Here is a 24,155-nt window from a genome sequence, read left to right as displayed (position 1 = left end):
TTTTGGATTATATTACCATAGCTATTCTTGTACAAGTAATTCCACACACAATACATCAAAAGAACACCATAGTGATCTTACCTGAAACAGATTAGTGGGTGCATAACGTGATATTTCTATACAAATGGCTTTGGATTAAAAGGACCGAAATTGGAGGCCTTGAGGGACCCATAGTAAAGTTAATGGGGTTTCTTCCTCCACCAATATTTTCGTCACACATCTCATCAATATGCAAATTTCCATTTTCTCCTTCTTGAATTATATAATTTGAAATTTAAAATTATCTTTCGAGTGGTACAATCTTAAAAAACTTCCAGATTATACAATCTTCTAAAAGTTAAAAGTTATTGCCTTAAAATTATACAATCCTTGTACAATACGAAAAGGGTAAAATAAGAACTTTTATGGAATTGTTGGACAAAATATATGGAAGTGGAGAAAGTAATGACCAAGTTAATAAGAGTCATTCAAATTTGGAGTTATGCTTATTTTATATGATACAAAATATTACTGCTATGATTTTTATTGTTGTTTTATGACACCGTAAGACCATACCAACCTCTTAAGCTTCTAAAACAAGGCATGTAGAAGAGTTGAAGACACAAGGACTAGATGAAAAATGCCTGCACACATCATGCAAATGAATAATCGCATAACAATGTACAAGGTTGCATCTGAAACTGTAATGTACTAATATCTTGGTTGAGATAACATATTTTGAAGCTCCTTTCCTTTTTCTCTTCATTTATAGGTCATCAACATAAACTTAAACACAGCTGAGTATTGAATCCTAACTAAAACTTGAGCCATCTCTTTTCTTTTTCTTTGCTAACAACTGCATTTGAGGCAGAGACATGAACTGCTTCGGCATCTGCCAAGGCTTCGCGGGTTTTATTTAATTTTCTCATGGCAGCCTCATACACAGCCTTCTCTTTCTTATTGGCGTTCACAAATTGCTCAAGCTTTTCAACCCTCATCTTCAAATCCTTCACCTCTTCCTCATAAGCAACCAGTGCCCGTCTATCCACCTTTTTACCTTCCTCGGGACCTTTACTTTGCTGCTTCTTCATTGATCCACCGCCAAAAGCCTCACTGTGCATTGTCAGCTGATTGTTTATCAATGCAAAGACATCTGATGCCGACTCCTCTTCCTCTTTTGCTGCACGATTTGCTTCTGCAAATTTCTTCTCACGTTTTCTCTTCCCACCTCGGCTCCGCTTCTTCTTGCATTCCTTGTCTGGTTTCTCTTCCCTTTTATGAGACTCAAGTGCATAATCCAAGGATTGCTTTGGTGGTAGGATCTTCACTGGTATGGGGTCCAGCATTCCCTGACCCGTTACACCTAAACCCATTCCTTCTCTGTACCCCATATTAGCCATCATTCTGGAAGCTATGCCTCTAGTGTGGTTTTCCCAAGTGGCAAATTTTGCAGTTTCAGTTTGAACTCCTCTCTGTAGGTTGGTACAGTCCAGAAATCCTAAACCCTGTGATTCCTCATCCTCCTCACAGTCACTGGACTCAGATTGCTGTAAGCTGGAATCACTCTCTGAGTCACTCACTTCTGCATGCTCAGACAGTGCCATATCTTCTGCACCAAGTTTCACAGTACTACCGTCATCTCGGAAAACAACTTGTCCAACTTCAGCCTTTTCATCCCAGGACTCGAGCTCGGCTTCTCTCCAAGTGCCTGCATTTGCAGTTGAGACTGCCCATATACTTGACCCGACAAGGGACTGCTCCCAGATTGTAGGGACAAATTTCTTAAGAGCAGACAACTGAACATCAACTCCTGTAGATGTAGACAGAGCATACGTTATAATATTTATTTTACAAAACAGGTTTGTCGAATACAAAGGTCATCAGCTGAAACAATAAAAACTAGAGGAAATTACACTGACACCTCCGAGATTTTCACAAACTACACTGAGGCCCCAATTATTTAAAAATTCTACACAAACCATTCCCTTATTAAAAAAACATTACACTTACATCCCCTAATAAAGGAGACCACTATAATGGTTAAAAACACAGAGGGTATCAGTGTAATTTAATCAAATCTTAGGGAGTATTGTTGTAATTTATTTTAAAAACTAACAGTAAAAAACAGGTTTTGCAGGAGTGTCCGGATCCAAACAATAAATCACAGAAATTTAACAAAAGTTAAAGAATTAATCAAATGTCAATATGTTTTTGTGCCTTAAAGCATGCTCCAACAAACTTGGTAAAGTTTTCGAAATTATTCTGAGTGAAGTATGAATAATTTCACATAAGCTTCCATAAACATTAAAGCACAAAATGATTGTAATTTTTTTATCCAAAAAAAGAAAAATAGACAAACACAAAGAACGTGATAAATCTAAATGAATGTAGTTGTAGGTTGAAATAAATATACTAGCTTCCTCTAGATGAAAGTACAAGCCAACTACATATTTTAAAATGCCATAAAGACTGATATATCGTTATGGAAAAGCATCATAATCTAAAAATCACAATTAAAAAAAAAAAGTCTTATGCTGATTGCTTAAGTTTTATGACTACTCAAGTAATTAAAACCTGGACCCCAAATTTATAAATAGGAACTACCGACCCAAATGTTAATAAGGACTTCACTCAACAAGTTATCCAACCAAGATGCTTGGGTCCAAATGTTCATTGAAAATTTACACTTAAAAGTGCAAGTGGAACTAAATTTTAGTGACAGCCAATTACAAAGAGGTCTACGTGATTTCACCTCTACACAATTTTGTTCAATTTGCTCAGCAGCTTACCATGTGATAGGCGACAGCTACTACCAAATCGACATCGTTGTTGTAAAAAGAACTTGCACATCTGCACTTTGGTGTTATTAGTACAATGACATGAAAAATAATTGATTTTATTGAAAATCTGAACCTATATTTCTGTGGAATAACAATGTTAAAGAAAAATTCACATGAGTAGCAATTTCATATTACTTCACTTCACTCACAAATTTTATTATACATATAATGTTCAATACGAATGACCTTTCTTGATTTACATCATATAAGGCAATGGTAGTTGAGGATAACCCTCGAGCTGGCTTGCAACTATGATGGTGGTGAGATAGGGATATGAAAGGAAGACAGAAAGAGGCACGCAAATATGTCACGTTAAAGCGCTTTGTAACTTCCAATTTTTGCTAGTTAGAACACTCTCTCATTGACTGTGATTGAAACCTCAAGCAAAAAAGTTTCATTCATTATAAAAAGATTATTGTATGAAACTTGTTTGGATATATTATTTGTTTAATAAGTGAGTTCATTTTAGAAGTATGCTGTATCAATTATCTAATATTTAATCAAATGTATAATGTATCACATCTAATACAAATTGTAAATCTTTCAATTAAAATGATTTCTTCTTAAATATTGCAGTTAAGTTTTCAAATCACAAGAAAAAAAAGGGGAAAGCCAAAAATAGCATAAAACAGCTAGTCTCGGACTGCCTTCAGCTGTGTCAAGATGACCACCAATCTACCTTTATCACAACACTCGCTTATGATATAAAGTCAAAAAGGGGTTGCTAACAAATAAATTTAAATATGAAGAGGAGAGCCTAAACTCATCAAATCAAATTAAGAACAATTGTCCACAACTCCACATAGCAGTGCAACTGAAACATATTATGATATGAATCTTAGGAATATGGTTTCTTTTCATCATAAAAGTTGTAGTAGCATTGGAAAGAGATTACAATACGGTGATATGATTGAGGAAAAGGAATACCAAGAACAGAAAAAGAAAATCAAAACAAAATATAGAGGCAGAAGTCCTAGCAATATGATAGAAATAATATAGGAAAATCCATTTAAAAGAAAAATCAGCAATTACTCTGATTTTTCTGTGCATTGGTTTCAGTATTCAAGTTCAGAAACTCACATGCTAGAAGATATACATTGTGTAAGGATCAAACACTTCACAGGTATTTACTGAAAACTTCTGCTTAAACTATGACAACATGTAGCTAATCTCATTCATGGTGTGGGGATGTTAAGACTTAAGAGGTATTGAAGACAGAAAACCTTATCATTTGCTTTTTTTCTGACTACGACACAAATCCAAGGAAAGTTGAAGAGATAGCTTAATGCCTGTGACATACCTTTGTTGCCTAATTTCTTAATTTTTAATTGAATTCAATCCCAGATTTTGCAAACTGTTGTTACATCAAATTCCCTTATTTTCTCATAATTAGTTATAGCAGAGGAAACATACAAGGAAGAGAAACTATACTACTTAAAAACATAAGAATACCACAATACACTTTTTGTCACCAAGAGAAAATATAGGAATACTTGGCACAATATAATCTTACATACCAGCATATTCTCAGACGTAGGAGTAAGGAATGAAACTTTGGCCACTGAATTATCCAGCTGCACCACTTGACCATTGTACCAGCGCCCATTTATGTGCCGAAATCTACATTTAGATCCAACAGAATGACATTTTTCCTCCAACAGCTCTGGTTCAACATCTGTGGGATCAAGGAATTCCACTTTCTCGTCTTCAGCAAAAATATTAGTGTTATGCAGAATTGCATCCGCTTCCTGTAACAATCGTGCACGTTTTAGGTGAAAAAGTCCTTCTTCTGCATCCTTAATTGCCTGGACAAGCTCCTCATGAACCTGTGATATCAAAGAAATTCTAAGAGATTTCAGTATAAAACTAGCCTCAAATATTAGAATGGTTGTGGTCAAAATCATGCGCAGTTCATACAACTCAATGTGTTACAACAGATTCTGTGACCCTGGTCCCCGGTAGAACACAATTTGTGGAAAAAATTGAGAGATAAGGAGATAATTTATCTGATCTAAAAATCGATACACTGATACTGAGTTTCTAAACTTGGAGACTCTTGTTTATATGATACTGAAACAGAATTCTCTGATAAACCTACAAATATATAGTTACAGTAACAACCTCAAACAAAGTACAGTTGCGTAACTGAATGTAAAGCTGTTATAACAGAAACCTGGCCATCACATACACAGTAATAAGTCCACACTAGACATATGCTCTATCAATATGCTGCTATCGGAAGTAAATTGCGTGCTGACATGTAAATGTGCACTGAATCATGCGTTTTCAGTCATCTCAAAGTTCCAACAAATGCATGTTCATGAGTGAAGCAGGAGGCCAAAATAAAAACAGCCCTATTATAGATTACACCCCCCAGTCAAGTGAGGTCAAACCTAATATTACCTTACCCCCTTGAAATAATCTTCCTTCTACTTATTATGACTCTCCTTCATAATGCAACCTTGGCTAAGCTATGGCACTATGCAACTGCCATGATTGACACAACTTTGACTGAGTTCTGGACCTCTGGGCTGTGTCAATTCAACTTGGACTGAGTTTGGGGTTTTCTAATTCCCCTGTGTCTGACTATGCAGGTTTGTTTGCTCAATTTCTCTGCTGTGATTTGGTGTTGTCATTCCTCACTTGTATTTTACTAGAAGCCCCAAACATAATTATATAAAATGACATCTATTATGAATTTTGAAATAGAACATGCATAAATGCTGGTTAGGATTGTGAATTCACAATGGCCTAATTGTAATATATTGCTACATCAATGGAAATGACTGGGCCTTAGTTTTATGAAAATATCTCATATTTTAGGGGTCATTTGATTGGGGAAAATATTTTTATTATGTATCCTGTTTTCTAAAATTTATATAGGAAAAAGGTGAAAACACAAAATAAAGTTGTTTTCCCTGTCAGGTAGATGGATCCAATGTAAGATCCACAAGTCTGACAACCTTGGCAACAACCTTATGGATACTAGCTCGGGACAGGATACTGTCCACTAGAATGAACTAATTTTGTTGATTACAATGATGCAGCTCAACAGATCTTATGTAACAAACAAGATTGAAGGGCTTTCAGTATAGTATTGCTCAAATGTAACACCTGTAATATGTACAGAGCACTTATCTTCTTGCTGCTAAGAGTCTAAAGCATCAACAACTAGTTACTGCAACATCCTTACTGTATTGCAACTATCAATAATATTTTGTGTATTTTACAGTTAATATCATTTAGCCTTCTGGTCAAAGAGTACTTGTTTATTTTCAGTTACTATCATTTATCAACAAGGCACTAAAGGTGAGTCTAACCTATACCAGAAAGGTCTAACAATGACAACAGAGGCATTCGCCTCACTGAACAAGGAATGCCTAAACAAGGTGCTGTCCCAATCTGGCTTCACTTTGAGTACACTATTCCAGTTACTTAGGTTTTAAGTTTAGCATTAAAGACTCTCGGCTCTAAATTTAACTGAATTGAATATGGCCAAAGTAGCAAACATTACACAGCACACCAATCCATCTCATACACATAAAACATCAATGAACTCAGCATGATTCTCTCTATCTGTGCACAACTAGAAAATGCAGGTCTGAGACATAGCAATAGATTTAATTAATACACAACCATTGGTAAGAATTCAAAACAGCACATGTACCAATATTCAATATTCCGCCATTTTTGCCAACAACAATATCAATTTCTACAAACCAGTAAAAAAAAACCCTCAGAGATCAACACCATTTACAATTGCAAAGATGTCATGTAAGATATCTAGTAAATTTAATTAAAAACAATACAGAAACCCCATTTCATTCCTAATTGTTCAAAGTATTCAATCTTTAGCAGAAGCAAACAGCCAACAAGCTAAAACTCAGAAAACCCAGCAAAATCCTTAAATTACAAAGGGATTAGGAAATGGGAAATCGAAGAGGGGCAGAAATTGTCAAGGATTGTTGGAAAAAAAAAATTGTTGATTGAAACAAGACAGAGAGAGAGAGAGAGTGGCACCGCGAGAAGCTCAAGGTTTGTTGGATCAGAGAGGAGAGCTTGATCGATAGCAGAGAGAGAATCCCTTTGCTCTTGCAATTGAAGTTCGAGTTGGTTCTCAAGAACCCTCTCTTCTTCGCTTCCCATTGCCACACCCAAATCCAACCAACCACATTATAGAAGGTGTTATTATAATGGAAGACAATTTGTTATTATTATATAGGTTAATAAGGTGTCATTATAATACTAATTATATAAAGAAAAAAATATATTTTTGGAAAATTATTTTTTTTCTTATACTTTCAAATTCATGAATGTGGTCCTTTAATTTTTTTTTTAAATATATAATTTTAGTTCTTTTTAATATCTAAAATTAACATTTAGTGATTGCAATATAAATATTTAATTTTGTTTATACTTAAATTTAATGATTAAATACTGATGAGGATGGAAGTGGTTGACTTAGATCATATTGCTTCTATGAGTTTTGATTCTAATTTTTATTTTATTTTCACTTTCCTTTTGCCCATTCCAAGAGAATATTACTATTTCCAAATGTGTTTATTTCCAAATGTGTTTATGTATTTCATGTTGTTGCTCATGTAGGCAATTTATCAAAAAAAATTCAAAAGTCAAATTCCTCATACATAGTGCTGAGTATGACCTTATTGAAAAAAATACTAACAAAATAGGGTTAGATTTTGTTAACAAAATAATTTCTCCTCAAATTCAAATTATATTTCTTATAACAAATAGTTTTATATCTTCATTAAACTTGTTAAGAATTATGTTAAAGTGATTATATATGTTTTGTTTTTAATTTTGTAAATGATTGATAAGTTTAATTATGTAAATATTAATGAACTCATTACTTAACTGACTACGTAATTCTTTGTGTTTAAGTCTATGGCACTCTGGCTTTTCATTCTATAAATACATCAATGTACTCATGTACTCATTAATAAGAAATATACTATTATATCTCTTATCTCTGCACCTTGCCTCTTCTCTCTCATCTCTCTTCACCTTTACATGGTATAAGAGCTGGTGAAATTTGTTTTCATCATGCCAACGTCTTCTTCCTGTCTCAGCCACGTCTTCTTCTTCTCCTTCTTCATCTTCCCTTTCCTCCCCATCGCTTCACACCTTTTCCACTCCTCTCACACTCAAACTTAATGATGAAAACTTTCTTGTTTGGCGCCAACAGATTCTTGCGCAGGTTGAAGGGTTTGACCTTCTCCATTTCTTGACTTCCTCTTCTACACCGTCCAAGCATCTCACCCCTGATTCAGGTTCTGTTACTCCCTCAGGTCCTGTTAATGTTGCCTATCTTCTGCACAAACAGCAAGACCATCTCCTTTTTGCCTGGCTGCTTGTGTCAATGTCCACCTCCATGTTAACTCTGATGGTTGGTCTTTGCACTGCGCATCTTATCTAGGATAAACTCACTGTCTATTATGCTTCACATACATGTGCCAAGGTTCGTCAACTGAAACTCCAACTTAAAACTCAGAAACGAGAGCGTATTGTTTCCACGTATCTCCTTGCTCTTAAATGTGTGGTTGATTCTCTTGCTGCTATTGGATCTCCGATCTCTGCCGAAGACCATATCGATGCCATTCTTGATGGTCTCCTTGAAGAATATGACAGTTTTGTTACGTCTGTAACCTCACGGCTTGATCCTTACACGGTTCAAGATATTGAATCTTTACTTTTGGCTCAAGAAGATCGCTTTGATAAACACAAATTTCTTGATTCATCTCCTGCTCAAGTGCACTTCTCTTCCACCGATTGGGTACCTTCGTCGTCTTCTAAATCTTCATCACGAGGAGTTTGATCTTCCTCTCGTGCACCGTTTCACCAAAAGCGTCAGAATTACTCTCGTCCTCCTCACCCTAATTCTTGGAGATCTGCTGCTCCTTCTTTATCTTCTCAACCACGGGTTCAGTGTCAACTATGTTTCAAGTTTGGCCACACAACTTTAACATGCTGGACCAGATCTAATGTTGTTTCTTCTTCACCCATAATTGTTAATACATCTTCTTTTCAGCCACCTCTTCATGACCCCGAACCATCTATTTTGGGTACTCCTTCCACAGTGACTGATCCTCTTTGGTACCCAGATACAGGAGTTGCTCATCATATCACCAATGATCCTACTGTTTTCAACAAGAAATAGATCTATCATGGTTCTGATAATGTTCAACTTGGTAATGGTTCAGGTATGTCTATTCATAGTGTTGGCTCTGCTTCTCTACATAATTCTTCATCTAATCATTTTTTTACTCTTCATAATCTTCTACATGTACCATCTATTAACAAGAACCTTCTGAGTGTTTCCCAATTTGCACATGATAATGGTGTCTTTTTTTGAATTTTTTTCCCAGGTTACCAAGCATATTATTCTTCAAGGAAGGATTCATGAGAGTCTTTAAGTGTTTCCCACTTTACACAAACCTTTATATTCCTATGTTAATGCTACTTCCTATAATTCTATTGTGCATCGCTATGATATTTGGCATAAACGCCTTGTCCATGCTTCATCTAAAACAGTGAAATTTGTTATGCGTTCCAACAACATTTCATGTAATACTGATGCTTCTTTTTGTGAGTCTTGCGCACGAGCCAAAGCTCATCAACTTCCTTTTCTTTCGTTCCATATTGCTTATACTGCTCCTTTACAACTTGTGTTTGTTGATATTTGGGGCCCCTCTCATGTTGCCTCCACTAATGGTTCCTTGTACTATATTGCTTTTGTTGATGCTTTTTCTAAATACACATGGCTTTATCTTATTTCACACAAATCTCATACTACTTCTGTTTTTCTAAAATTTAAAGCTCTTGCTGAAAACCAAACTGGTTTTTCTCTAAAAACTCTTCAAACAGACAACGCTGAGGAATTTTTATCGCTAACCAAACTCTTACACACATATGAAATCACTCATAGACTCACTTGTCCTCACACCCATCAATAGAACGGTTCAGTTGAACGTAAACACTGTCACATTGTTGATATCAGCTTAGCTCTTCTTGTTGCTGCCTCTCTTCCTCTACATTTTTGGGGTGAAGCTTTTTCTTCTGCAGTTTTCACTATTAATATCTTACCCACTCCTGTTTTACATAATCTTAGCCCGTATGAAATGTTTTTTTCTCGCAAACCTGATTATAACATTCTGAAAGTTTTTGGATGTGCCTATTATCCTTTACTTCGCCCATATAATCAACACAAATTTGAATTTCGTTCGTCTTTATTCTTGTTTCTTGGGTATGTTTCTAACCGTAAAGGCTATATATGCTTAACACCATCTGGTAAATTTATTTATTCCCATAATGTGCTCTTTAATGAATTCCTTTTTCCTTATTCTATGCCTAGTAGTTTGTTCACAGGTTCTGCCAATGTCACCACTGATTCTCCTACTTTCTCTTCTGCTCTTACGGTTATTTCTGCTCCTCCTGCAACATCACCTTCCTCTCTCTCTACTGAGTTTCCATCTCCGTTGTCCTCTACATCTTCACATCCGACCTACACTCTACGCTGAATATGACGCTTTTATGCAAAACAACACCTGGACCCTGACTACCCTTCCTCCAACTGCTAATGTTGTTGGGTGCAAATGGGTGTTCAAAAAGAAGTATAATGTTGATGGCTCTCTACAATAGTACAAGGCACGCTTGGTAGCAAAAGGATTTCATCAACGCGAAGGCCAGGATTTTATAGATACGTTTAGTCCTGTTATTAAACCCACTACTATTCGTTTAGTTCTCACCATTGCTTTATCTTCCTCTTCGCCAATTCATCAGATTGATATCAACAACGCTTTTCTTCACGGTGACCTTGATTTTCCTGTTTACATGCACCAACCTCCAAGATTTTCCAGCATTGATTCTTCTCTTGTTTGTCGTCTCAATAAAGCCATCTATGGTCTCAAGAAAGCTCCTCGATCTTGGTTTCAAAAACTCTCCACCACACTTGTTCGCATGGGTTTTTCATCCTCCAAAAGTGATATCTCTGTTTACCTGCTTCACACCTACTGACACAATTTTTTTATTGGTCTATGTTGATGATATTCTCATCATTGGTAGCTCTAAACCTCTGGTGCATGATTTCATTCACAACCTCAGCGTTACTTCTGGGTTAAAGAACCTAGGTCCACTTCATTACTTTCTCGATATTGAAGTTACCTGGCTCCCCGATAACACTTTTCATCTTTCCCAGCAGAAATATATTTGTGATCTTCTTCAACGTGTCCACATGCTCGACTCCAAGCCTCAACCTACACCCATGGTCTCCTACCTTCATCTCATTGCTAATGCTTCTGTCGTAGTTGTAGATCCTACTCTCTACCGCTCAGTTGTTGGCACTCTTCAATATATTACACTCACTCGCCCCGAACTTTCATTCTATGTCATTAGAGTTTGCCAATTCATGCACACCCACAACTCCTACACTGGACTGTGGTTAAACGTATTCTTCGGTATCTTGCAGGCACTACAACTCAAGCTCTACGTCTGTATCCTTCTCCAAACTACTCGGTTGTTGCATTCAGTGACTCGGATTGGGCCACTGATCTTGATGATCGTAAATCTGTCTCAGGGTATTGTATCTATGTTGGTCGCAACCTTATTTCCTGGTCCTCGAAGAAATAGAAGGTTGTCTCCCACAGTAGCACTAAGGCTGAATACAGAAGTGTTGCAGCTGCCCTTGCAGATATTATCTGGATCAACTTTCTAATGACTGAACTACGTCTTCCCACTTCTACACCGCGCCTTTTTTCTGACAATATGGGAGTTGTTCAGCTTGCTGCAAATCTTGTGATTCATTCTCAGTCTAAACATTTTGAGTTGGATTTGCATTTTGTTAGGGACTATGTCCAACACAAACGTCTCATCCTTCTTCACCTCCCAGCCTAGTTTCAAGTCACGGATATCCTCACCAAACCTATCTCTGGTGCTTTGTTTCACAACTTCAAACGTAAACTTAGGGTTCTTGATCCACCCACCATAAGTTTAAGGGGATTGTTAATAAACCTATTAGGTAACTGACTACGTAACTCTTTGTGCCTAAGTCTATAGTACTCTTATTTTTCATTCTATAAATATATCAATGTACTCATTAATAAGAAATATATTATTCTATCTCTTATCTATGCACTTTGCCTCTTCTCTCTCATCTCTCTTCACCTTTACAGTAAATTATATTGTTAAAATTGTTACTTCTGAAAATTTGCTAGGTTGGACTGAATTACAGAAATAAATTACTCTATAGTAGGTTGATTATTTAAATATCTAGGAAAAAAAAGTCACTTATTAAATTTGTTGAAAATCACTCTCTTAAAGTTTTCGAATAAAATACATTACAATCTAAAGGATATGACATTGAGTAAATGATATGGTAAGTATACAATAGTCACAATTGGGTCATTATTCTTATTGGACATTTCAAAATTTAAGCTATTTTTATTAAATATCTCACTTATCTATATTTATACGCATCTTTATTCATATGTATGTGTAACTGTTGAATTGAACATCAACTTACAGTACAGTTGTATGGTGCATAGAGTTCTGATGTATGCTAACTATTGCTCATGGGATTGGTTACTCTGCAAGAGGGTCTGGGCCTATAGCTTTTTCTTTCTGCACCCCAGTATTACTGACTGCACTCTTATATTAATAAAAAAAGACAAAAATATTCTCTCTCACCACGTCATCGTTCTCTACGACACTTTTAGAGAAAAAGAAAAAGCAAGAGCCTCGTTCCAAAAACTTATTGAAAGTTCATTTTAAAATGTATTTTATGTGTTTTAAAAAATTTACGCTGTGAAAAAATATTATTAAATAAAAATTAATTTTAGAGATAAAAAATAATTAATCATTATATTAATTAAATTAAATATTATGTTATAAACTAAAAAATTATTAATATTTAATTTTTTATTATTAATAAATAATTTTTAAATTAATATTTAATTAATTATTGTTATATAGTAATTAAACTTAATGATAATCAGATCTTAATCACTTTCTCAAATTTTAAATTATATATAGACGTCGAAAATTAGAAAACATTACTTTTTAACATATTTTATGATAGATTAATTAACATATCAAAAATTGATTATTATATTTTAGTTGCTTAACATTATAAAAAGAACCAAATATATTGGTATGTTGAGAAAATTATAGGACAAAGAAAGAAAATACATACAAGTTATTCAATAGTTGGTTTGAATCAAATATAAATTTATATCAATGACAGTTTTAGAACGTGTGCCATACCATATAATTAGAAATGTAATTTGATAAATAAAATGCCTATGTGAAGTCAACTTCTTTTTATTATATAAGTAAAGGAAGAGTTCTACTCTATTTACCCAGTTAAATAAATATATATATATATATATATATATATATATATTATACACAATTTTTTAGGATAAAACTTTTTTTATTGTTGCAGTATCTAGTTTTTAATTTTTTAGTCTTCTCAATTATCGGTTATCTCGATCTAATGCCTTTTCAATTTTTCTAGAGGAAGTTCATCTCTTTATAGCCACAAGTTTAGGCTTGAAGATATCCACGTGAATACTACTCAATAAAACTCAATCATCTTTCAATCCTGATTTTTCATAATAATTGTCAATTCATACTGCTAATAGTTCTTGAAAGACAAATGCAGGATAGACCAAATTACCAAATACTCTCGTATACACGATGAGACAATTATATATATATATATATATATATATGAAAAAACATTTCAATAAAAATCAAAAGTAAATTCTCCTAAAAAAAAGTTACTTGAGCCTTTTTTTTAAAAACTAACTATATATTTTTATTTTTATTTTTTTTGTGACATCAACAAAATACATAACATATGGGGTTGGCTTATTCTTTTCCTTTGAATGTGTATGAATCCTTGAATCTGCAGCATTGGAATTATTATGAACTCCAGTGAGTTGTTTCACTTCCATTTCCTTTATTGGAGAACTCCATCTTTTGTATTTGTCTTCTTTTCTTAAATCTTAGTAAATTGGTGTTTATTTATTTATTAATTAATTAATTTGATTGCAGGCTGACCCTGTCCACTTTTTTGATTTGGTCCAACACATTGTAACCCTTGAACAATTGATGTTTCACTTTTAGAGTAACAAGGGTCAATATACTGTGTGGTGCATGATTCTAGACCCATTGCCTCTTATAATAAATGCATATGGAGCCCATGATATGATGAGTAACACATTTACCATTTTTGTGACCACACTCCCCTCATCCCTTCCCAACCTTCCTAGCTATTTCACCAACACAAAAGTTAGCTCAACCTTCTCAGTGGTCCAACCCCACCACCTATTCTTCACACCTTACTACTACCAAACCCTAATCACAATCAAACTCCTTACATTTTCAAAATATGTTAGACCACTTAGTTGGGTATTCGGATTCACCCTGACTTTAGTTGATTTTGATTTGTTTCACAATTAGCCAATTTTAATGATTTTTTTTATCACTAATCGGGTTTAGTTTATTTAACTGTGATCTACAACACTCACGAATTGATTCCCACCCTTTTGGTTCAAACTACCTAGATAATGTGCATGTGGAATTGAGAGACTGATTTTGAACATATAAATTTTTTTTACCACTTTCTTTGAATGCCAAAGTAGATTAGAGAGAAAAAACTAGTGGCCATACAATCAGAAAGCATTTGGAGAAAGGAATGTGATGGGCATCATACAATTATTCTCTTTTGGGTTGCTTCTTATTTTTATGTTGAAAACGAAGATCCAAGTTGGCAAAGAAGGAAGAAAACATGATATAAACTTAATTTACACAAGTGTAGATTGAGAAAGCAGAAAGCAATAAACTAGCATTACATTATTGGTCATTATTCAACCACAAGAAGTCGTATGGCAATCCAAGGTAGCTAGCATCTTCGTTGTGCTGAATTTGAGCACATTTATATACCTCAAAAAAGATAATGTTCGTGGGTGTGCTACACAACTAGACAACTCAAACAAGACAACTAGTGGCAAAGTGAGGTGCACCAAGGTGAAAATGCCCGAATGGTTCGGCTACCATGTATATGCTAGGGCTAACTTGAAAGTTCCATTTCATGTAGTTTGGGAAAGAGACAACAAAAGTTTTCAATTGCCAAACTATTCTCTTACTTCTTGCAAGCCCCTTCTTCAAACCATCACTTCAACACAACCATAGTGTTAGACTTTTTCAAGCTTCTCTCCTTAGGTGCTTAATTCATTGTTTTCTAACAATTAGGAAGAAAACCTTAGATCAACTCTTATAGAATAATAGGTTTAGATAAGTTAACAAAAAAATCCTTTAAACTTGTAATTTTGACACCATGAGCTTTTCCTTGGAATTGAAGTGTTTAAAGTTATTATTGTGGTGAAGATTAAAAATCCAGAAAAAGAGAAAGCATGTCTCTTTATCTAATCATTCACCATCCAAAATCCAAAATTACCCACCACCCTGCCAAACACCTTTGAGTGTTGTAGAAGGCACCATGATTGCTCTTTTTCAATTTGCCATTGCTCCCACAATAAGAAAAAGAAACAAGAAATTATCACCATCTACCTCCCTCACCTAACAAAGTTTCTCCCCAATATCTTCGTTTTTATTTTACAAATTCAGGTTATGGAAAAAAGCTATGCCATTGTACCCTCAAAACGGCATATTTCGTGACCAATCTACCTTGTCCACCCATTTAACTCATACATGTATTTGGAGAAACAATGGTTGCCCTTTCAAAAGTCCCAAAAAAAAATAACAACTCTTTCTTTCAAAATCAAGTGAACCAAAAGGCAATGGGTTAACCTTCAATAGTCTCTCTCACAACACATACAAGGAGGGAAAAATCAACATGGGCAAAAAGAATCAAGCCTTAAATATAAACTAATCCTCTAAATGTGACGAAAGATCATTGATCATCAATGAAAACTAATTTTTGTTCTTAACTCGTATTATACATAGAGACACCATACCAACAACGTAAATTAACTCTCCTTTCACTTCTTTCTTTGCCTTCTCATCAACCTCAAGATGATTTTTAACGAAAATAAAATTTAAAAAGTAAAGAAATTTAGAGGGTTGAGGAACAACAATATCTTGAATATTTACTCACAGAAATTAAGATCATATTACCATAATCTTCATAACTGATCATCAATCATAATTTTGTTTTTCTTTTTCATTTTTCTCCGCATAGTAAAAAAAGAGGGGAAAAAGAGAAAGATAAAAAAATCAAATAAAGAGAAAAAAAATTAATAATTCCTTCGACGAACCAATACATCATCATCAGAGACAAAGAACGGTGCAGAACATATCGTTATCCATGCCACCGTTTGGAACGTCGGCATCCTCCAACGGCAACACGTTAAGATCAAACGGCAAGGGTTCTCGCCGAAACGACGACGCGGCGTTGTCGCCGTCGCCGTCTTCCACGACGGAGGATGAAGAGTCGCAGTCGCTGCGGCAGTCCTCGGGGACTACCGGCGGCGTTCGAGGGTACCTCCGGGCGACGGTCACCGGAGTCGCCCTGGGGGCGGTGGCGCGTGGGCCGCTGAAGGACTCGACGGTGCTGCTCATGCCGCTTGAGGTGGGTTGCCGGTGATCGTGAAAGGGCTCGCCGGAACCGGCGAAATACCGATGGTCGGTGAACGGATCGGGTTGGTAGAACGGCGGAGGGAGGGGGAAATTGGTCTTTGCCTTGGGCCCCCGGAGGGTTCTGGCCGCCGCGTCGTACGCACGCGCCGCATCCTCGGCAGAGTCAAAGGTTCCGAGCCAAACTCTTGCTTTCTTCAAAGGGTCTCTGATTTCGGCGGCGAACCGGCCCCACGGCCTCTTCCGGACGCCGCGGTACTTCTGTTCTTTGAAAAACACCGGCCTTGAACCGGACTCCCCGGCGTCGCCACCACCCATGTTCAAAGTTGGAATCTTTTTCGAATTCCAAGACAACCCAGAAAGCCAAAACAGCCTAGAAACGATGAAAAATGTGAGATTGACAGAGAAAAGTTGCAGCCTTTGAGGTTTCTTTGAAGGGTGGAATGTTTCTCACAAAAGGGTCCTTTGGGTTAATGCCTTATGGGTGAGGTTTTGAGGGATTGAAAGCCAGAGAAGATTATGGTGGTGGTGATGAGATTGAGAAGATGAGAGAGAAAGATGAGAATGGGTGGTAGAGGGAGAGAGGGTTTGTGGTTGAAGGAAGGTCCCATAACAACACAAAACAAAACAACACAACTCACAACAACACCTTCTCTTCATCTTCATCTATACAAAAAATATATTAATAAGATTGAGAATGGACCTCAAGAGTGTAATTTTTTCTACTTTTCTTTCTTTTCCTTCCCCTGTGGGTTTCTCAGCTGTAGTTCTAATGTTATGACCTTTCATTCCTTTTTTTTTAAATAAATTAATTAATAAATAAACCTTACTTATCCTTTATTTTTAGAATAAACAGGGTGTGCATTCATATTTTAAAAGCTTTTTATTCCATCACTAATTATATATACTGTCTATGCTATAATTATTAATTTCTGTAATGATTATACAAAACTGTAATAACAATTTTGAATAGATTTATAGTTTGAAATATTTTATTCACAAAACATACAAACTTAATTTAACTTAGTTAATTGTTTAAACTTATATATCCATATTTTATTTCATAAAGCTTATGCACATATAACATGTCATTGATGGAGTATTTTCTTTTCTTTTATTTATCTTTTTTTTATTTGGTGGGTTTTTAATACTTTTGGGGACACGTACTGTTTTTTCTTTCTCATTTGGAGGCTATGATGTGAGGTTGTGAAATGACGAGAAGGCCTTGGTATTTGTTTGTATCATGCAAGAACGTTAAATTATATTTAATATAAAAATAGAATAAACAAAAATAAAGGAAAAAATAAAAATATATACCTAATTGGAATTCACTTGCCTTTTTATTGTTTCTTCTATATTTTTATTAGATTAATCAAATTAAATTCAGAGCCACATGAATACATTTTCTAATTTGTAACTGTGGATCCTTCGTTTAACAATCTTCGATTTCTTTCTTCAATCATGCATACCAAGTCATAAATGAATAAATTATGTTCTATGAATATAAAATACAGAGTAAAGGCAAGAATATTCTCAAACAAAAGAAAAAAATTAAGTATTTTATTGTATTTAATCATATGATTAAACTAAGATAATATGGAATGTACTAATATGGTTACAACCAGCATTTTGTATTTTCTTATTACATAACTTTTGATATGAAGATTTTTCCTACACAAAAGTAAAGCATTCTCCTAAATCACTCATCTTTATCAAATTAAGATATCTTAATAGTATTATTACACTGTTACTGATAGGGGTTGGACCCCTCAAAGAATATTAATCTTTCTCAACATAATAAATCACTATTTAAATTCACACACAAAATATTGTTTAATGAAGTAGAAAAATAAATTTATATATATTTTTTTTTTCAAACTTACCTTTGGTTATTGTGATTTTAAATTGAAATTTTAAAAATAAAAAAATATGAAAATCTCGACGAATGTCTAGACTCTTCTCATCAAATTCTCCACTTTTTTTATGGGTTGTAAATATTTTATCTTGTTGGTTGTGAATACTCTTTAGTGTCGGTGTTTGGTACGCTTCGGTGGGTGCTTACAAAATATTATCATTTTTTCTCAATATATGGTGGTTAAGAGTAATAAGTACTGTTAAATACGTACATTTGCTTGTTTTAGAATATATGTTTATAGCATAAACCTGAACTTGTGATTGAATCTGGTTTAACACAAGTTAATATTGACATTGGACAAATATTGCATATATTAATTACGTTAATAATTTTTTCTCTCTATTTCCTGATATGTACTCGATTTAGATGGTATACAACGGGGTTATTTGATAATGGACGCGGAGGGTACACCCACCATACATGTTTTGTCAAAAATTTCATTGTATTATATTAATAAAAAATAGTGCATTTTTTTTATAGTAGATTACAAAATTGATAATTTTCTTAAAGAGGTTCTATAAAAGGAATCATTCGAAGACATTTGATATTTATCCTTGAGAAATTTATTCTCCGAGCAACATTCAGCATAATATTTTTTTATATATTTAAGATTTTTTTTAATGGTTAGATCAATTACTAAATGTGTATATGTGTGACAAAGACTACTAGGTGACATTTAAATCAAACTATTGTGTGATATGCATGTCTAACTCGCAGGATGTTAAGCTGGTTGGTAAAAGGTTTAAGAATGTTTATCGACTTGATATATCTTGTTTTGCATCTAAAATTGATTGTCTTTTTTAACCAAAAATGAGGAATCTTGACTATGGCATAAAAGAATTGCTCATATTCACATGCATCATTTAAATAAATTGATTTTGAAAAATATTGTTGGTGGTCTACCAAGAATCAAGTTTGAAAATGATCATTTTTGTGAAGCATGCCAAAAGGGAAAACAAGTTAAAATTTCTTTCTAACTGAAAAATGTTGTTTCAACAAAGACTTTTTGAGCTACTTTACATGGATTTATTTCGTCCTTCAAGAACTATGAGCATTGGCGGAAATTATTATGCACTTGTCGTTGTAGATGATTTCTCTAGATTCACATGAACCTTATTTATTAAATCTAGAAGTGATACCTATTCTGCTTTTAAAAAGCTTTCCAAGCTTTTACAAAACAAAAATTGCAGCAATATTTGTTCAATTCGAAGTCATCATGGTGGGTGATGACTATTTTACAACATGTACCGAGTCAAAAGTGATAAATTATCCCTAATGACAGATATTGAACTCACAAGAAACAGTTCTAAAATCTCAAGTGTAACATTCACCAAATATAAGCAAATGTGTAAAAGTTTGTTTGTACCATGAATTTGTAAGAAATTAAATAAAAGCGAAGTAAATGATTTGGATGAGTCAATTGGGAAAATTGGGATTGGGGTTCAACTTCTCACTCGTTTGTATTCTCAATGAATAAAAACATATAACATTCCATTTTGAGTGATATTGATGCACATATAAAAATCATTCATATCAATTTCTCGCATACAAATTTTTTAAGAATGTCTCCTAAATATCGATTTCTCGCATATTTATAAAAACCTCTTATCATTACAAACAGATGTTATAAAGGAATTAACATTTCAAATTTATTCCTAGCATTCTAATATGGTAAGCATTATCATTTAGGTCATATGCTTAAAAGTACTTTCCAGTCAAATCTAAGGATCAAAATCATGAATAAAGATTCAAAATTTAATAATAAAATAACAATATCAATCATCGATAAAGAACAAAATATTATAAATAAATATCACCTTAATACATAAGAGTTTGAAAAAATTACTCTCAACGCCAAAGAAAAGAATTAGTCACTCATATTGGTCATTACAAGCATTGAAAGTAAGAAAAGATTCAGTGTGTTTCTCCTTTACGGATGTCTCCTCTAGGATTTTCTATCTCTCAATATCCTCCCAATGATGTATAAGGTTATGTCTCACGTCTTCTATTTAATCTAATTGAGCTTAGGCTAAGTGACATATCTCTTAAGGGAGATATTACTTGCTTAAACGAGTGTCACGAGAAAAAACCTAATTTCACTGGGTGAGTCTTGGGCGAGTTCCTCTGGAGTGATCTTGCTTGGACAAGTTTAAGCAAGTTTTCAATTCTCCAACTTTGTTTTTTTCATCTTGTCTTTAACTTGTTCATTCTCCTTTAGCCGTTTTGTCTCAATTTTCCCATAGATTCCTTAAATTAACACAAATTTTGGAATAAATCATTCATATTCATCTTATAATCCAAAAATATGTAAAAAGGTTCAATTTCCTAAATTAGAGGTTATTTTATCCATTAAAGTCCATAAGTGCCTATTTTTTTGTATGAAATATTACTGAACTATTACACTTATAAGTGAAGAGTTTCAAAATGAAAAATTCAGTTCCTTTTGTGAAAAATGGGGTATTCATCACAATTTTTTTCTCTCTAATAAATCTCTAACAAAATGGGGTTGTTGAAAGGAAAAAATATGTCTCTTGAAGAGCTTGTAAGAACTATTTTAAGTTAGTCTTCTCTACCAAAATATTTCTAGGCTGATGTAGTAAGCACAACTTGTTATGTTATGAACAGAGTACTCATTATACCTATTTTAAAGAAAACCCCTTTATGAGTTGTACAATTGTAGAAAACCCAACATTAGTCACTTAAAAGTTTTTGGCTGCAAGTGTTTTTTTTTAACAATGAAAAGGAAAACCTGGCAAATTTGATGCTAAAGCAGATGATGGAATTTTTCTTGGTTATTCTTTAAATAGTCATCCATATAGGGTGTATAATAAAAAATTAAGGATTGTTGAACAATATGTACATGTTTTATTTGATGAAACTGATCATGTGAAGCAAGATTCTTCAAGAAGGTCATAAAAGAAGATGATCAAGATGATGAATTTCAGAAATTAAAGATCTGATCAGAAAATCGACCATATAAATTTGCGATTCAACCAACTGAAATCAGAGGATATAATGACTTACCAAAGGAATGGAGAACTCCAAGGGATCTATCACTAGACAACATGATTGGTCAAATAGATAAGGGAGTATCTACACGTCATTTTCTAAATAATCTATGTGAACATATGGCATTTGTGTCAAAAAATTGATCCAAAATTTATAAATGAAGCTTTAAATGATGAAAGTTGGGTAACTACTATGCATGATGAATTAAATGGGTTTTTAGAAACAAACTTGATGAATATGGTATAATTACTATAAATAAAGTTAGGCTTGTTTCAAAAGTCTATAAACAAAAATAAGGTATTGATTATGATGAAACATTTGCCCTTGCAACAAGATTAGAAGTTGTAAGATTATTGTTTGCTTTTGCTTGTATGGGTGGCTTTAAACTTTTTCATATGGATGTAAAAAGTGCTTTTCTGAATGATTTTATCAATGAAGAAGTATTTGCCTCTCAACCTCATGGTTTTGAATATCACAAGCATCCTAAACATGTCTTCAAACTTAAAAAGGTTTTGTATTAATTGAAGCAAGCTCTTTAACAATGGTATGAGAGACTTGGCAATTTCCTCTTATCTCATGAACATGAGAAAGGAAAATTTGATAAGACTCTTTTTATTAAAAAGTCTATATTTGATATTATCTTAATTCAAGTTTATTTTGACGATATAATATTTGGAGCTACTAATGACAATCTTTGCGAAGAATTTGTATCAGCTATGTAGTGGGAATCTGAGATGCCCATGATGGGAGAATTATCATACTTCCTTAGGCTCCAGGTCAAACAGATGAAGAATGACATATTCTTAAGTCAAACTAAATACTACAAAGACATTCTGAAAAAGTTTGAAATGGAAAACTGTAAAGAAGTTGCAACACCTATGTCAACAAGTTATTACATGGATGTTGATTTGGCTGAAAGATCTGTAGATCAAACCAATTTTAAAGGGCTCATTGGATCACTTCTCTACCTCATTGCAAGCAAACCAAACATCATGTTTGTTGTATGTCTGTGTGCAAGATTCCAGTCAAATCTTAAGGAATCTCACTTCACTGTTGCTAAAACAATCCTTAAATACCTCAAAGGAACAAACAGTGTTGGTATATGGTATCCTTTTAACTCTTTTACAACCTTTATTGGATATTCTGATTCAGATTTTACAAGGTGTAAGTTAGACATGAAAAGTACAAGTGGTACGTTTACCTACTTGGTTCCAGTCTCATCTCCTGCCACAAGAAATAAGCTTGTGTTGCTCACTCAACTACAAAAGTCGAGTATATTGCTGATAGAAGTTGTTGTGCACAAATCTTATGGCTCAAACAACAACTTCAAGATTATGGTTTAAAGCTAAGCAAAGTGCCCTTGTTGTGTGATAATACAAGTGTCATCAATTTCATAAAGAATCGGGTTCAACATTCCAGAACAAAGCAGATTGAGATCAAGCATCATTTCATTTGTGATCATGTTCGGAATGGTAACTGTGAAATTAGTTTGTTGAAACGGAAAATTAACTTGCTAATATTTTTTCCAAACCTCTTCCTAGAGATAAATTTAATGTCTTAAGAAATGAATTGGAAATTATTGATTATCGGAGTTTGTCTTAAAAACTCTTTTGATATTCCTTTTGTCTTATTTTAAATTTTCTATTTGTTGAAGAAAAAAGGGGGAGAATATTTGAATGTTTGTTGTAATATTTTACTGTTATTATTTCTGCATAATTTTGTTGTTTTATGATTTACTATTTGCAAAAATTATGTTTTTCATAGTTTGTGTTGGTTATCCTGTTATACTTGTATAATTTGGATTGCTTGGTCTTTCCTTTATTTTTTTTGTAGGATCTCCTTGTGCCAAAATCTACAACACAACACCATGAATTTGTCTTCATCAAATAGGGGAAGATTGTTGACCAAGAAACTTTGATGAACCAAATTTGCCTTAAAGACTTGAAGCTTTTAACATATTGATTTATCGTATCAATTGATTTTAAACAATTAAAGTTTCTAAATATTTAAAAATGATTTGTTTTCTATTTTTTCTTTTCTCTTAAGTGAAATCAACCAGTTATTTCGATAAAAGAACCGGTTTAGATTTTGTAGATCTTAAAGAAAACAATAAGTTATTTCAAAAATCAATTAAATATTTTTAACAGAATTCTGTTATATTAATCGATCAGATTTTAATTGATACAACTATTTTCATTAAATGATCAAACTATTTTTACAATCATTATTACCTTATATAAGGATGTAATCTAATAATTTCAAATAAGAAATTCATAAGAGAGAAAAACATAAAGTTTTAAAATCATTCTTGGAGATTCAGTTTGATTCTTGGATCATTCTTCTTTTGTAAAGTAGGTTTCTGGGTTTGCATTTCTACTGTGCTTCATTTCTAATAATCCAGGTGTATTCAAAATGTATTCTTTTCACTATATTTTGGTGCAAGCAGATTCAAATAGGGTTTCTAAATTTTGTGTGTGGTTAAGAGTGTTGTGTACTCTTGTAGGGTTCAAGATCAACTCTCTTGACTGTTTTTGTAAACCTTGTGTGTTTGCTTTAGTGAATTCTCATTGGTTTGTTGAGGATTGGATGTAGATCTAGGTTGAAGAGTGAACTAGTATAAATCTCCCGTGCAGTCTCTCTCACTCTCACTCTGATATTTTTTTATCAATTGCTTTACAATGTTCTTTGTTTAAATTAATTTGTTAAATTCTCATAGCAACTAGTTTATATTTTGAAAATATGTTTGTTGTGCTTTTCATAATCAGTTGAACAGATAAATTAATTAGTTGATTTTA

The 24,155-nt window shown here is 33.7% G+C and overlaps 2 protein-coding genes across 3 annotated transcripts; both read right to left on the bottom strand.

Annotated features, from left to right (window-relative positions):
* Positions 1-616: 616 nt before the first annotated feature.
* LOC137831264 (zinc finger (CCCH-type) family protein / D111/G-patch domain-containing protein) lies at positions 617-7,044 on the bottom strand. 2 transcript variants are annotated; one of them, XM_068638862.2, is made up of 4 exons: positions 6,840-7,044; positions 4,337-4,645; positions 2,769-2,829; positions 617-1,789 (listed from the first exon to the last, which is right to left on the bottom strand). In XM_068638862.2, the coding sequence occupies exons 1-4, from the start codon at positions 6,963-6,965 to the stop codon at positions 795-797; spliced, it is 1,491 nt and encodes a 496-aa protein (XP_068494963.1). In that variant the 5' UTR covers positions 6,966-7,044; the 3' UTR covers positions 617-794. The 2 variants fall into 2 exon arrangements, with proteins under 2 accessions (XP_068494963.1, XP_090159651.1); XM_090303525.1 differs by lacking the exon at positions 2,769-2,829 and having other exon boundaries at positions 6,840-7,026.
* Positions 7,045-15,927: 8,883 nt separating this feature from the next.
* On the bottom strand, positions 15,928-17,209 carry LOC137831262 (ethylene-responsive transcription factor 3). The gene has a single exon (XM_068638861.2). It carries the CDS (start codon positions 16,752-16,754, stop codon positions 16,131-16,133), a length of 624 nt encoding a protein of 207 aa, XP_068494962.1. The 5' UTR covers positions 16,755-17,209; the 3' UTR covers positions 15,928-16,130.
* Between the last annotated feature and the right edge of the window lie 6,946 nt (positions 17,210-24,155).

This window comes from Phaseolus vulgaris, chromosome 6 (genome assembly GCF_051622355.1).
Source record: "Phaseolus vulgaris cultivar YP4 chromosome 6, ASM5162235v1, whole genome shotgun sequence".
In the NCBI taxonomy this organism is placed as follows: domain Eukaryota; kingdom Viridiplantae; phylum Streptophyta; class Magnoliopsida; order Fabales; family Fabaceae; genus Phaseolus; species Phaseolus vulgaris.
Note: the sequence above shows the minus strand (reverse complement) of the source record. Positions and strands in the feature narration are given on the sequence as shown.

Bases quoted from the DNA above. Each gene is read 5' to 3' on its own strand.
- LOC137831264 (XM_068638862.2), bottom strand. From the start codon at position 6,965: ATGGGAAGCGAAGAAGAGAGGGTTCTTGAGAACCAACTCGAACTTCAA. The intron at 4,646-6,839 runs GTGCCACTCTCT...TTGATATCACAG, and splicing joins CAAACCTTGAGCTTCTCGCG to GTTCATGAGGAGCTTGTCCA. The intron at 2,830-4,336 runs GTATGTAAGATT...ACCAAAGTGCAG, and splicing joins CTACGTCTGAGAATATGCTG to ATGTGCAAGTTCTTTTTACA.
- LOC137831262 (XM_068638861.2), bottom strand. From the start codon at position 16,754: ATGGGTGGTGGCGACGCCGGGGAGTCCGGTTCAAGGCCGGTGTTTTTC.